Source organism: Bos mutus, chromosome 2 (genome assembly GCF_027580195.1).
Source record: "Bos mutus isolate GX-2022 chromosome 2, NWIPB_WYAK_1.1, whole genome shotgun sequence".
Taxonomy (NCBI): Eukaryota; Metazoa; Chordata; class Mammalia; order Artiodactyla; family Bovidae; genus Bos; species Bos mutus.
In genome coordinates, this window is record NC_091618.1 from 76,282,954 (window position 1) to 76,295,790 (window position 12,837).

Sequence of the window (12,837 nt, forward strand, 5' to 3'; positions counted from 1 at the left end):
GGCTTCGAGCACGCACAAGCAATGCGGACAGACTGCAGAGGACTGTGTAGACCCTAGCAAAGGACTTGGTTTTCATGCTAAGTTGGGAAACCATTGAGGAGAGGAGTTATGTGACCTAACTTCCATTATTTTAAAAGGATACTTCTGGCCCCAGAATTGAACATGATCTCTAGAATAGGAAGGGAAAAATCAGATAGGAGGTCATTTGTTATAATCCAAGTGAAAAGTGATGGTGACTTTGACCAGGGTAAAATTGGTGCAAATGGTGAGAAGCAGCTAGAACATGGGTTTTACTTTGAAGTTAGAGCTGAAAGGATCTGCTCAAGGTATGGTTGTAAGATGTAAGGAAAAGAAGAATCAAAGATGACTCCAAAATTTTTGACCTGAGACTCTGGATGGCTGGAGTTGCCATTAAGAGACAGGAAAGATTAGAGAAAGATGTTGGGATATGGAAAATGAGGAGACTATTATTTTGTACATAGAGAATTCAAGCTGGCTTGAGGACAGTGGCTTTCAAACTACAGAGTGTATCAGAACCACCTGAAGGGCTTCTTAAAAGACAGGTTGCTGAACCCAACCCCTGTAGTTGTTGGGGATTTCCCCCCAGAGATTTTTACGGGATCCATAAATTGCATTTCTAGCAAGTGTCCAGGTGATGCTGATGCTGCAGGTCTTGGGACCATGCGTGGAGAACCACTACTCTTGGGTATTGGGTATATCTGCAGAAGAGGTTGGCTATGGTCAAGAGAATGCCCAGATAGTTAAATGAGAGAGATTACATCACAGATGCTGGAATGTTCTTTATGTCTTACTGTGGAAGCACCACCTTAGAGCTAAGATCACAGAGTATTCAGTTCAGTTCAGTGCAGTCGCTCAGTCGTGTCCAGCTCTTTGTGAACCCATGAATTGCAGCACGCCAGGCCCCCCTGTCCATCACCAACTCCCGGAGTTCATTCAAGCTCATGTCCATTGAGTCCATGATGCCACCCAGCCATCTCATCCTCTGTAGGCCCCTTCTCCTCCTGCCCCCAATCCCTCCCAGCATCAGAGTCTTTTCCAATGAGTCACCTCTTCGCATGAGGTGGCCAAAATTCTGGAGTCTCAGCTTTAGCATCATTCCTTCCAAAGAACCCAGGGCTGATCTCCTTTAGAATGGACTGGTTGGATCTCCTTGCAGTCCAAGAGACTCTCAAGAGTCTTCTCCAACACCATAGTTCAAAAGCATCAATTCTTCAGCGCTCAGCTTTCTTCACAGTCCAACTCTCACATCCGTACATGACTACTGGAAAAACCATAGCCTTGACTAGACGGACCTTTGTTGGCAAAGTAATGTCTCTGCTTTTCAATATGCTATCTAGATTGGTTATAACTTTCCTTCCAAGGAGTAAGCGTCTTTCAATTTCATGGCTGCAATCACCATCTGCAGTGATTTTGGAGCCCAAAAAAATAAACTCTGACACTGTTTCCCCATCTATTTCCCATGAAGTGATGGGACCAGATGTCATGATCTTCGTTTTCTGAATGTTGAGCTTTAAGCCAACTTTTTCACTCTCCACTTTCACCTTCATCAAGAGGCTTTTGAGTTCCTCTTCACTTTCTGCCATAAGGGTGGTGTCATCTGCATATCTGAGATTATTGATATTTCTCCCAGCAATCTTGATTCCAGCTTGTGCTTCTTCCAGCACAGAGTATTAGCTTATGCCTAAATGAGGAACAACAGTTTCTGAGTGCTGATCCTACTTTTTATTATGTCACAAAGAACCCTGTGAAAGTGAGTACTCTGAATCGAATTGCTCTTCCCGTACATAAAAAGTTAACCTAGGCACTTCCTTCACTCTCCCCTCTGGCTGGGTATAATTTATCCAACTAGAGCACAAACACCAACCACCACCTGCCCCCTTACCCCCACCTGTTTCCTGTGCAGAAAGATATGTTTAAGAAATTAAGTTTTTGCTTAAGATTTACATTTAAGCATCATATTGTGCTTTTTAAAAATTTCATATCGGAGCACGGTTGATTTAACAGTGTTGTATTATTTGATCCCATACAATAAATGTGGGTTCTCTAGATACAAACTTAATTTAATAATTGTTTTATCCTGAAATTAATCCTGTGTTTAAAGAAGAAACAAAGTTTTTATGATAAAGAAAAATACTATGGAAAGAAAAATATAATGAACATTCACCTCTTTAAAAAAGTCACAGTTCATATTTGCAAAATAAAAACCACATGCCTGTGGCTTCCTTGGTGGCTCAGATGGTAAAGAATCTGCCCGCAAGGCAGGAAACCTGGGTTGGGAAGCTACTCTGGAGGAGGGCATGGTAAGCCACTCCAGTATTCTTGCCTGGAGAATCCCCATGGACAGGGGGGCCTGGCAGGCTACAGTCCATGGTGTTGCAGAGTCAGACACAACTGAAACGACTAAGCACATGGAATAGAATGTTTTTGGAATAAACAGTTTTTCAGTAATGACCATGACAGGCTATTTAATAGAAAAGCTATTTTGATAATCATGTATATTAGATTGGTGGCTTCTAAATATTTTTGACCATGGCACATAGTAAGAAATACATTTTATATCACATATGATCGTGTATATAGTCACTTACTTATGGAGACATATATATGCATATATAAAGATAGAAGAAGAGAGAGAGAGAGATCTATATATAGATACAGATATAAATATCTGAAATGTTCCATGAAATTATTTTCACCCTGAATATATGACAGATATTTCTCACGCTATGATTTATCAATTTAGAAAGTGCTAATTTTGACCCACTAAACTGAGAACATAGTCCATATGGACTGTGCGATAACACATTTTGGGAAACATGGACTTGCAGATTTAAAGACATAAATGAATGGAAAGTTCTTGATAAATTACAAGATTATTAATTTATTATCTATAGGAATCAATTGTTATCCTTAAGAATTCCTCTATAAGTTTTTTTTTTTTTTTTTTTTTTTTGCCATTCTATGCAGCTTGTGGAATCTTAGTTCTCTAACAAGGGATTGAACTCAGGCCCTCAGCAGTGAAAGCAGAGTCCTAACCACCGGCTGCTGCTGCTGCTAAGTTTCTTCAGTCTTGTCCGACTCTCTGCGACCCCACAGATGGCAGCCCACCAGGCTCCCCCGTCCCTGGAATTCTCCAGGCAAGAACACTGGAGTGGGTTGCCGTTTCTTTCTCCAATGCATGCATGCCTGCTAAGTTGCTTCAGTCGTGTCTGACTCTGTGCATCCCCAAGGACAGCAGCCTACCAGGCTCCCTGTCCACAAGATTCTCCTGACAAGAATACTGGAGTGGGTTGCCATTTCCTTCTCCCCCTAACCACTGGACCACCAGGGAATTCCCTCCATTCACTTTAAATAAATAGTTTTTGAGAATACATTAAATGCAAGGCACTGCACCAATGAATAAAACATCATCTCAGGGAGGATTTTGCTTTTATGCTATCAATTTCCAAGAGCTCATGCCTTGTCTCCCCAAAAGATTTACATTTTACAAGAACATCTTAAGGTTTTATAAGGAAGTATAGTTATTTCATCCTCCCTATAAAACAAAAGTGTTTACTAAATTTGCCTCTGAGGAAATTAAGTTTAATTGACTCAACCAAGTTTAAGCCAAGATTTCAGCCCCATCACTCCAACAGTATGTGCTAAGTCGTTTCGGTTGTGTCCAACTCTTTGTGACCCTATGGACTACAGCCTGCCAGGCTTCTCTGTCCATGGGATTCTCCAAGCAAGAATATTGGAGTGGGTTGCTGGGCCCTCCTCCAGGAGATCTTTCCAACCGAGGGATCAAACCCACGTCTCTCACGTTTCCTGCATTGGCAGGTGGGTTCTTTACCATTAGAGCCACCTGGGAAGCCCAATGTATAGTATAATAATGGATAATTTGGAAACACAAATAACCCCAAATTGTAGCTGATCAAATGGAATATAATGTTATTTCTCTCCCAGCAAACAGTCCTAAGTAGGATTTGCTGGTGGGGAAAGGATACTCTCTGCTCCATACAGTCATACTGGGATGCAGGCTACTAGATTGTCTACCACCTTCAAGCTTGGCTTTCAAAACCATTCTACTCATCACCATGCCTGCTCCCTCGAGAGGGTGAAGGGCATGGAGGAAACATGTGGGAGGTTTTAGGGTGAGAGGTGGAGTGTCACACATAGCCTCCCATTTACCTTTCGTTTATCAAAGCTCAGTTACCTGGTCACACCCACCTGCAAAGAAACCTTGGATATATGGTCCACTCCTGTGCCCTGGAAGAAAGGAGACAATAGATTTTGATGACTTAATAACAGTGTTACAAAAATCTTTCTTTAGGACTATTTAGCTCAACATTTCCAAAAGGGATTTGATTATGAACCTCTTTTCTCTCAGCACCTATGAATGCACTGTAGAATATAACATACTTTGGGAAAAACTGCAATCTGGAGACTGTGAAATCCCATAATGAAAAGAAACCTAAATTTCCCAGCATGATAGATATTTTTAAAAACTTTTTTAAATGTTAATTTAAAAAAATTATTGGACTATAATTGATTTATAATATTGTGTTAGTTTCAGGAGTACAGCAAAGTGAATCAGTTACACATATACATGTATCCACTCTTTTAGACTCTCTTCTCATATAGGTCACTGCAGAGAACTGAGTAGAGTTCCTTCTGCTAAACAGTATGTACTTAGTTATCTGTTTTATATATATATATATAGCATATATATATCGGAGAAGGCAATGGCACCCCACTCCAGTACTCTTGCCTGGAAAATCCCATGGATTGAGGAGCCTGGAAGGCTGCAGTCCATGGGGTTGCTGAGGGTCAGACACGACTGAGGAACTTCACTTTCGCTTTTCATGTTCATGCATTGGAGAAGGAAATGGCAACCCACTCCAGTGTTCTTGCCTGAGAATCCCAGGATGGGGGAGCCTGGTGGGCTGCCCTCTATGGAGTCTCACAGAGTCAGACATGACTGAAGCAACTTAGCAGCAGCAGCGTTTATATATATATATATATATATATATATATATATATATAATATTAGTCATTCAGTTGTGTTCAACTCTTTGCAACCCCATGAACTGTAGCCCATCAGGCTCCTCTGCCCATGGAATTCTCCAGGTAAGAATACTGGAGTGGGTTACCATTTCCTTTTCCAAATACAGAAAACCATGTAAAACAAATTGTACAATTTAGTTATCAGGCAAACGCTTTTGAAACAGCCACCCAGGTTATGAAATAGAAACTTGCCAGTGACTTACAAAGAGCTTCACAGGTTATATCCTCCTCACTCTGGTAAAATTAAACTCTGTAAAGACTTCTATGATAATCTTTTTTCTTACTTTCCTTTAGATTTGTAGTCTGAGTGGGCCAGACATTAAGTTCAAACCTGTTTTTACATATGCCTTTAAATCTCCTTTAAGCTAGCTTCTCTCATTGCTTTCTTTTTTTCTTCCTAGCAATTTACTGGTAAGGAAATGGGTCGCCTTTTCTACTTAATTTCCCAGTATGTCTCTTAAATTGCATCCTTGTGGTGAAATTTAACATGTTCCCCTGTCCTTAAATTTCCCATAAATTGGGAATAGCATGCAAAGGCTTAATCAGAATCATGTCTTTGGCAAGACTCCTTCATAGAAGGCGTGCTCTTTCTCAGGAGGCACATAATGTATGGTTATAGCTTTTTATGTGCTTGGCTAACATCGATGGTCAAAGCTTAAACTCATTATCATTTAGGAAACAGAAAACGGCAAACTTCCAATTCTATTATCCTTTCTCATTTACTTGTGGGAGTACTACTATAAGGAGAAATTTTTATCTCAACTGATATTTAATCACCTACTGCTCTATTATGTAATAGAAAAGGCAAGGAAAATGCTTATTCGCCATTTATTTACCATTTTTCACAACGAGGAGTTGTTTACCTAGCATCTTTGACTATATGTGACTATTTTTGTATCATAATGAAATCATAGATTTAAATAAATTTGATATATTTTAACCATTTTCAGTGATCACCTATACGAACGCTCAGCTTGTCCTAGTTGTAGTGTGTTTTAAATTTGTTCTATGAACACTTTAGTCAAGACTCTGGTGGCCTTTGTTAGCCTCCTTGTTACCCACTATGGTGCAACGTTTCAGGCTTATTTTATACATTTTCTTTGCCAGACTTAGAATCAGCTGTTTCTCTCTAAAAACCCCTGGGTTCCTTTGGTGGAAATAACTCTTTGGTGCCATAAGAAGAACTCCAGGGATACTGAACTTACTGGGTTCCACAGTTGCTAGACCGTTTCAGTGAGTGGAATTTTGAAATATATGCTATTATTTCCTTTATTTTGAAGATGAAATACTTCTTGAGTTCATGTTATGAACTAAAGGTATTTACTTAAGTTCTATCTTACATCTATATCTGCTTTATTTTATACCAAAAATCCACTTTTTCAAAGATACTGGAGATAGAACAGAATATTTCATAATTATACATTTGCCCTATTCAATATAACACAGAAAATAGTCCCTATACTCCACCAACATGAGTTAAAATGTTAAAATGTAATAAAATTTAAAACGGTCATATCTTTTACATAGGTTCTCTCATTCTTTAACATTTGTATTTTATCTGTGTTTTATTTATGTGTTCTTTCATATTTTGTCATTTCCGATATGACCAACCACTTATTTTTTAAATAGGAGTTTTCATCTGTTTTTTTATGCATGTCTGTCTTCTGCAGTTTCTTATCTATGGAAATGTTATTCTTTAATCCACTTTTCCTCTTAGCACCATTTTGTGGGATTTGAATTTGATTTCTTTCTTCACTTATTTCTCCAGGAAATCAATTTTTATGAACTTTTAGAAGCAGGTGTGATTGAGGCTTGTTTTTAGCTAATTTCATTTTTGTGGTCCAGGGTTCTCTGCTTTTGTTTGCTTGCTTTGAGTGGTCAAAAATTTAGCAGATTCATGAAATTTACTGGATCCATTTTCCTTCCAACTTTGTTTACTGACCTTTCTTTTCCTTCACTGCTAGTCCTCTTACTTTGAGCAATTTGAAACTCTTCCCACCAGTTTCTTTTCAGTGCAGAAAATCGTCCTGGAAGGCAGTTTTGGCTTATAGTGTTGAGAATTCACTGGATTCAGGTTGCATCAGCCCCCAGAACCTGTCCATGGATTCCGTATATTTGCTTGCTTTTGGAGTATGCAAAGGCCTCCTACTCCATGGTTTAGTTTTCCAGTTTGGTGTTTTGGGGTATACCAGACACTCCATTTTTGCCTGGAAAATCCCATGGACGGAGGACCCTGGTAGGCTATAGTCCATGGGGTCGCGAAGAGTCGGACACGACTGAGTGACTTCACTTTCACTTTTCACTTTCATGCATTGGAGAAGGAAATGGCAACCCACTCCAGTATTCTTGCCTGGAGAATCCCAGGGGCAGAGGAGACTGGTGGGCTGCCATCTATGGGGTCACACAGAGTCAGACACAACTGAAGTGACTTAGCAGCAGCAGCAGACACTCCATTTTACCTTCTCCTTTCCCCTGTTGGATGCTGATATCACACAGGTTCTGTAACTTCAGTCCTTGGTCCTCTCCTATTCAAATTTTGAGGTTTGTGAAGAAAACTTGTCATTAATTTTACTGAGCATGTGGTTGGTTTAAATGGTTTTGATTTTGCTCTTCTTGTTGCACTGTGATATGCAAAAAACTTTTTTTTTCACTTTCTGTAACCATTTTCTCAGAATCTCTGAGGAAGTTTCCTTACATAGCATTGTTATACTATTTGACATCTTTTATCCCACTTTTTCAAAAAAAACAAGACTCAACTTCATAGCATATATATTCCCTTTTTTGCCTCATGAAATATAGAGAAAGGACTAATTAGCTAAATGGAGAGATTGTCTCAGAATTATCAGAATTTTCCATTCTGTAACAGAATAAAAACCTTGGGTTTCAATATCTGATGAAAGCTGACAAGGCCAGGCCTTGGAGATTCATGCTTACCTCCAGACAAGAAATTTAGAGAGTGAGTTAAATTCATAAGTACCTGGACTTATGCCAGGTTTTATTAAATTATCATTGTTAATATTAATAGTTCAGTATTAGAAAAATACAAAATTATATATTCTTCATTGGATTTATTTAGGATATAGCATCTAAGTTATCTTTTATTTTTATATGGGTAATTTAACACTCATTTACTGTTATAATTTATTCATTTAATGGTAGATTCTATTATTCTGGGAGCTGTCATTTGGATTTTATGGAAAAAGTATGGGAAGGAGAGAAAATATTATATTATCTTTTTATCAAGAATGCAGACCTATGGAGAAACCTTACATTTAGGCAATGTGATCATAGTCCAAGGTTAACCATTTGTCACTAAGGGCAGTTTACAAAAATCCAGTCTTATTACCCAGGAAGAAGCAAATTATCCTACACCAAATATTTATTATTTAGTTTTTAGGATAACCAAACATTATCCTACACCAAATATTTATTATCTACATACTGTTGTCAGAGACATAACAAGGCTCTCAATGTCCAAGAAAATTAAGACACACATTCTCCAAATAGCCCATGGGAAGGAATGCACACATATCAATACAAGTACAGTGGAAATGTTTACTTGATAAGGTGAGTCCACTTATAAGGGTGCAAATAAATCAATGGAGGCTCTCAGAGGGAATATCTGATTTACTTTTGACAGATGAATACAAATATTCAGGTCAGGCCCAGGGATAGAGGCCTCATTGCTAGAGAGAAAAAAGGTATGAAGGTGCAATATTATATCGTAAGATTAAACTTTAAGGTAAGTGCTGGTTTTCAAAGTTTATAAACCTAATCTCATAAAGGGCTTATATACTAGGTACTATTGGTTCTTATTGGTCATCTCCTTCCCTAGCAAATAAACTTTAGCTATCTAATGTTGTCCTTTATAATGAGACTGGTTTAAAGTTGATTTGGCGTTAGTTATCCACACATCACATTCTCACTTCTCTATTTAGGAAGTTGACAGTGTCTTTTTATGAATATTCTAGGGGAGAGGAAGTTCAGGTTTATATTTGAAGAGTTTTGATCCAATAAAGAAATCATCTAGATATAAGGCTCCTTTGCCATCCATTTTTTTCTTAGCCGACCCCTATCTGCCTTGTGACCTAGTCATTATTTTATGAACTTCCTATAAAGAGCTCACAGAGAGAAAAGAGTAAGGAGAAACACTAATTCATCTATTAGTTGTTAGCAGTGCTAGGGTAATTTTTATAAGGTAGAATATACAGATACTATATGAGATTAGGTTGGATTGTGTTTGTGGATTTCATTCACCTTCTTTGCCTGTTTCTCTGGACAGCGTTAGTAAGAGAGTTAGCTGCAGTGCTGGTTTTCAGTATATTAATTTCTAGAAAGTGATAATTAAAGTCTACATGGTTAAGAATGACAATCAGAGAGTATCATTATAAAAGCATATGTAGCAGACTTAGAGACTGGTAAGAGTGTGAGGTATGAGGGAAGGTACTCTTAAAAACTACCGAATTATGCTCCTGCCCCTTTCTCACCCAGGTCTGGATGAAGAACTGAGATATAGAATATATAAGTGAATTGTTCAAAGTTACATAATTTGAATTGTGTATGCATGTTTTCATGTGTGTTATTTTCTCTTTTGCTTTCTTTGGTGGTTTAGACTAAGCAAGTTCATAAATCTTATACACGTTCACCTTGTTCAATCATTGACTTTTTAAGGTAGAAAAGTAGTAGAACACTAATCAGGAGTAACTTTTAAGATGCTTTCATTTTCTTTCATTGGTAAATCATTGAAGTTATCACTCCTTCTCATGAGAACAATCAAATTAATTGCTGAATTAATAGTAAATTATTTGTAAGCGTTAGCATGGGATTCCTTTGGAGATAATTAAGAATAATTACCTGGTTTCAATGGCCCTTCTTGATCATCTAGAGGCAATTTGATGTAATTAAAATGTAAAAATACTTTATAAGTATTGACAGATTATCCAACTATAAAGTCACATAAATAGTAAATGTGTTTCCATGGCTCCAAACATTTGAAAATAGAAGAGAATTTTGTAGCATTTTTCTATATATTTCAGTGTATTCTAACATTATCACTTTGCTTAGCAGCCAAAATTAAGTTTACAGGTTGTGTTCTTGCTACAGTGTCTGAAAAGGTAAAAGAATAAAAGTTAAAAAAAATCCCAAATATGAAAATGATGGTTTGATGACATGAATTCAGAGACTTTTCTCTTTCCTGTGGTTTAAACATCTATGTGCCTCTAGATTTCTGGATCTGAATTATGTTGTATATAATGGTGTTACCTGAACAACCATGTGTAAAATATATACCAGAATTTTCAGGGAGTGACACAGGAAGTAGAAATCATGCTCTATTATGTCCTCCAAGAATTTATAAAGAAAAGGAGGAGATGGTGTAATAAAGAAAAAAGAATGATCATATAAAGGCAAATGCAACATATATGTTTATGTTTGGAGTCAAATACTGTATAGTAATTCTTGAACATGGGTGGAAGGTTGCTTAGGATGGAAGAGAAGGACTTGTTATTATTAAAAGAAAGACTGTCAATGATGAAGTCTTGATTAGTGTTCTGAAGAAGAAGTAGGAGGAAGATAGGATATAGGACATGGGAAAGGAGATTATTCTAGTAGGGAGAGCTTCTGAAGGTCCTCTGTGAGTAGAGTAGATGGATGACAGATGGCAGGCAGGTTTACCTGGCTCAAGAATGTCATATGCATTGAGGCAATAAGAGGACATGTAGACCCATAAGTAAAGTGACTTTTGTGAGAGATTTTTGAAGTTCCTGTTTATACATTTATTTTGCTGAAAGGGCAACTGCATGAAGTAACTAATCTGTGGATCATAAGGCCTCCCAAATAAGTGGAAAGTTTTGTTATATTGGCAATATTGATTTCATAATTCCCTCTCTTTGTTCTGTTTTTTAAAAATATTTTCTCATTAAAGTGTTCTGTGTGGTTATTTATTTGGGGCTGGACTAGCCGGAGACACAAGGGACGTTGTCTTCCTTTTCTCATTCATTTATACATTCAAAATGTGTTCATCTCTTGCTACCTGGCAAATCAATTTGAGAGTACAGAGTGTGTTTAGTGGATGAAAATGGTCCCCACGTGCCTAATTATTCATCATAATGTAGAACAAGAAAGAGTTGTCAGGTAGAAAAACCAGAAACTACTTACATTGAATCCCATAATGATTTTATTTTTTAAATATTCTGTTTCATACTCTATTCAATAGTCTCTTCCCTGTAGGTGTTGTACATGTGCCTCCATGTATACAGATCAGCACATTCAATTTATCAACAAACATAAGTTCTTTCTAACTCTGCCTGCTCTTTGATTTTCATAGTCGTGTGATCCGCACACAATGCAGAGAAGAACCCGTCACCTGCTGAGGCCTTCCTTGAGCTCCAGGACGTGTGCTGAAGACTCACAGGTGCGGCCCTGCCTTCTCAATGAAAATTGCTTCCAGTTCCAGTACAATCTAACAGGTATGGCTGTAAACCACAAGTTTGATTCCATACAGCATGGAATCATGCTGTCCTAGAATGCAGCTCTCTCATGGCTTTTATTATTTCAAGAAACTAAAGCTTGTGATGTACTTGCTCTATGGGGCTCACCAAGGATAAATGGCAGGCCTGACTGGACAGGGATATTTTAGAGACCTCCTTATTCAGACATGGAATACCACTGTGTTCAGTGTCTGAAACTAAAGGACTGTATAACTATGTTGATCTGTTCCCTGCAGCAATGATACCCAGAATGCCATGACATGTGGAATCAGGTTAAGTTTCAGCACTGACTTCAGTACTGATAACCAAATGGCCAGCTGTCTGAAGGGGCAAAATAGTTGCCTTTTCCTGAAACAAATTTTCCACTGAGGTCACAGTGGCACTACTGAAATTTCTCATGTAGAAAACCTCTAGTAAATTCTATGAGACTGTCTTTATAGGTGAGAGTTGACCTGTTGTATTTGTCCTTTTTCCTTCATTAAAGATCCTTTAGATCATTAGTTTTCATACTAATTTTCCAAAAATAAAATAAAATTTGCTCTACTGAAAAAGCATGTCTTTAAAATGCTGATTTTGCTATACATGGACTTGCTCTTCCTATTAACTTTTAGATCATCTACCAAATATGAAAAATCTTCTTAGGTTCTCACTGTATATGATTGAGGATCTCTTTTTCTACCCACACCAAAATAAAATTTTTTAAAAGAATTAGTTATGGGATGATTTATTCTAACTCTCGCTGTTGAGTTTGTAATACAGTTAGCCAAATCTACAAAACCTTCTCTCATGAGAGAATAATTTTATTAAAGTGAGAGTTTTCAAAATGGCCCTTTTAGTCATGACTTCTTTCCCTTTGGGGGTACCTTTCTTGGCTCCACTGTACCAAATATACCCAATGATTTAGATAATTATATTTATTTTTTGAAAATATCTTCAAGTTGATATCACAGACTAGCATCATTTCTGTATGTTTTTTCTTTCTCAATTACATCCAGCAATTAGATGATTCCAAACTGGTGGTCCTTGGTGCTTAGGTTTTTTCCTTTTCCTACTTCGGCCACCTATGAGATGATTTCTATAAACTATTTGGCTTCTGACCTCAAGAAAGCAAATTCACTTCTATTTGGTGATCTGATTGATTGATTGTTTTGTAATTAAAGAATTGCATAATGCTTTTTGAAGCCACATAGAAATGGTTTTAGGATTCTGTGTACACTATTCTCCACTGATGCAGAGAATCAAAGCTTTGTTGTCTTTTGCTCACATGGTCATAACTTTGAAA

The 12,837-nt window shown here is 37.5% G+C and overlaps 1 protein-coding gene across 1 annotated transcript in view; it reads left to right on the forward strand.

Moving 5' to 3' along the window:
• The window catches only part of THSD7B (thrombospondin type 1 domain containing 7B), a 926,619-nt gene that overhangs the window by 859,996 nt on the left and 53,786 nt on the right, over positions 1 to 12,837 (forward strand). The window contains exon 17 of the mRNA XM_070380583.1: positions 11,393 to 11,534. Within this exon, the coding sequence (XP_070236684.1) occupies positions 11,393 to 11,534 (142 nt within the window). The remainder of the gene's footprint in view (positions 1 to 11,392; positions 11,535 to 12,837) is intronic.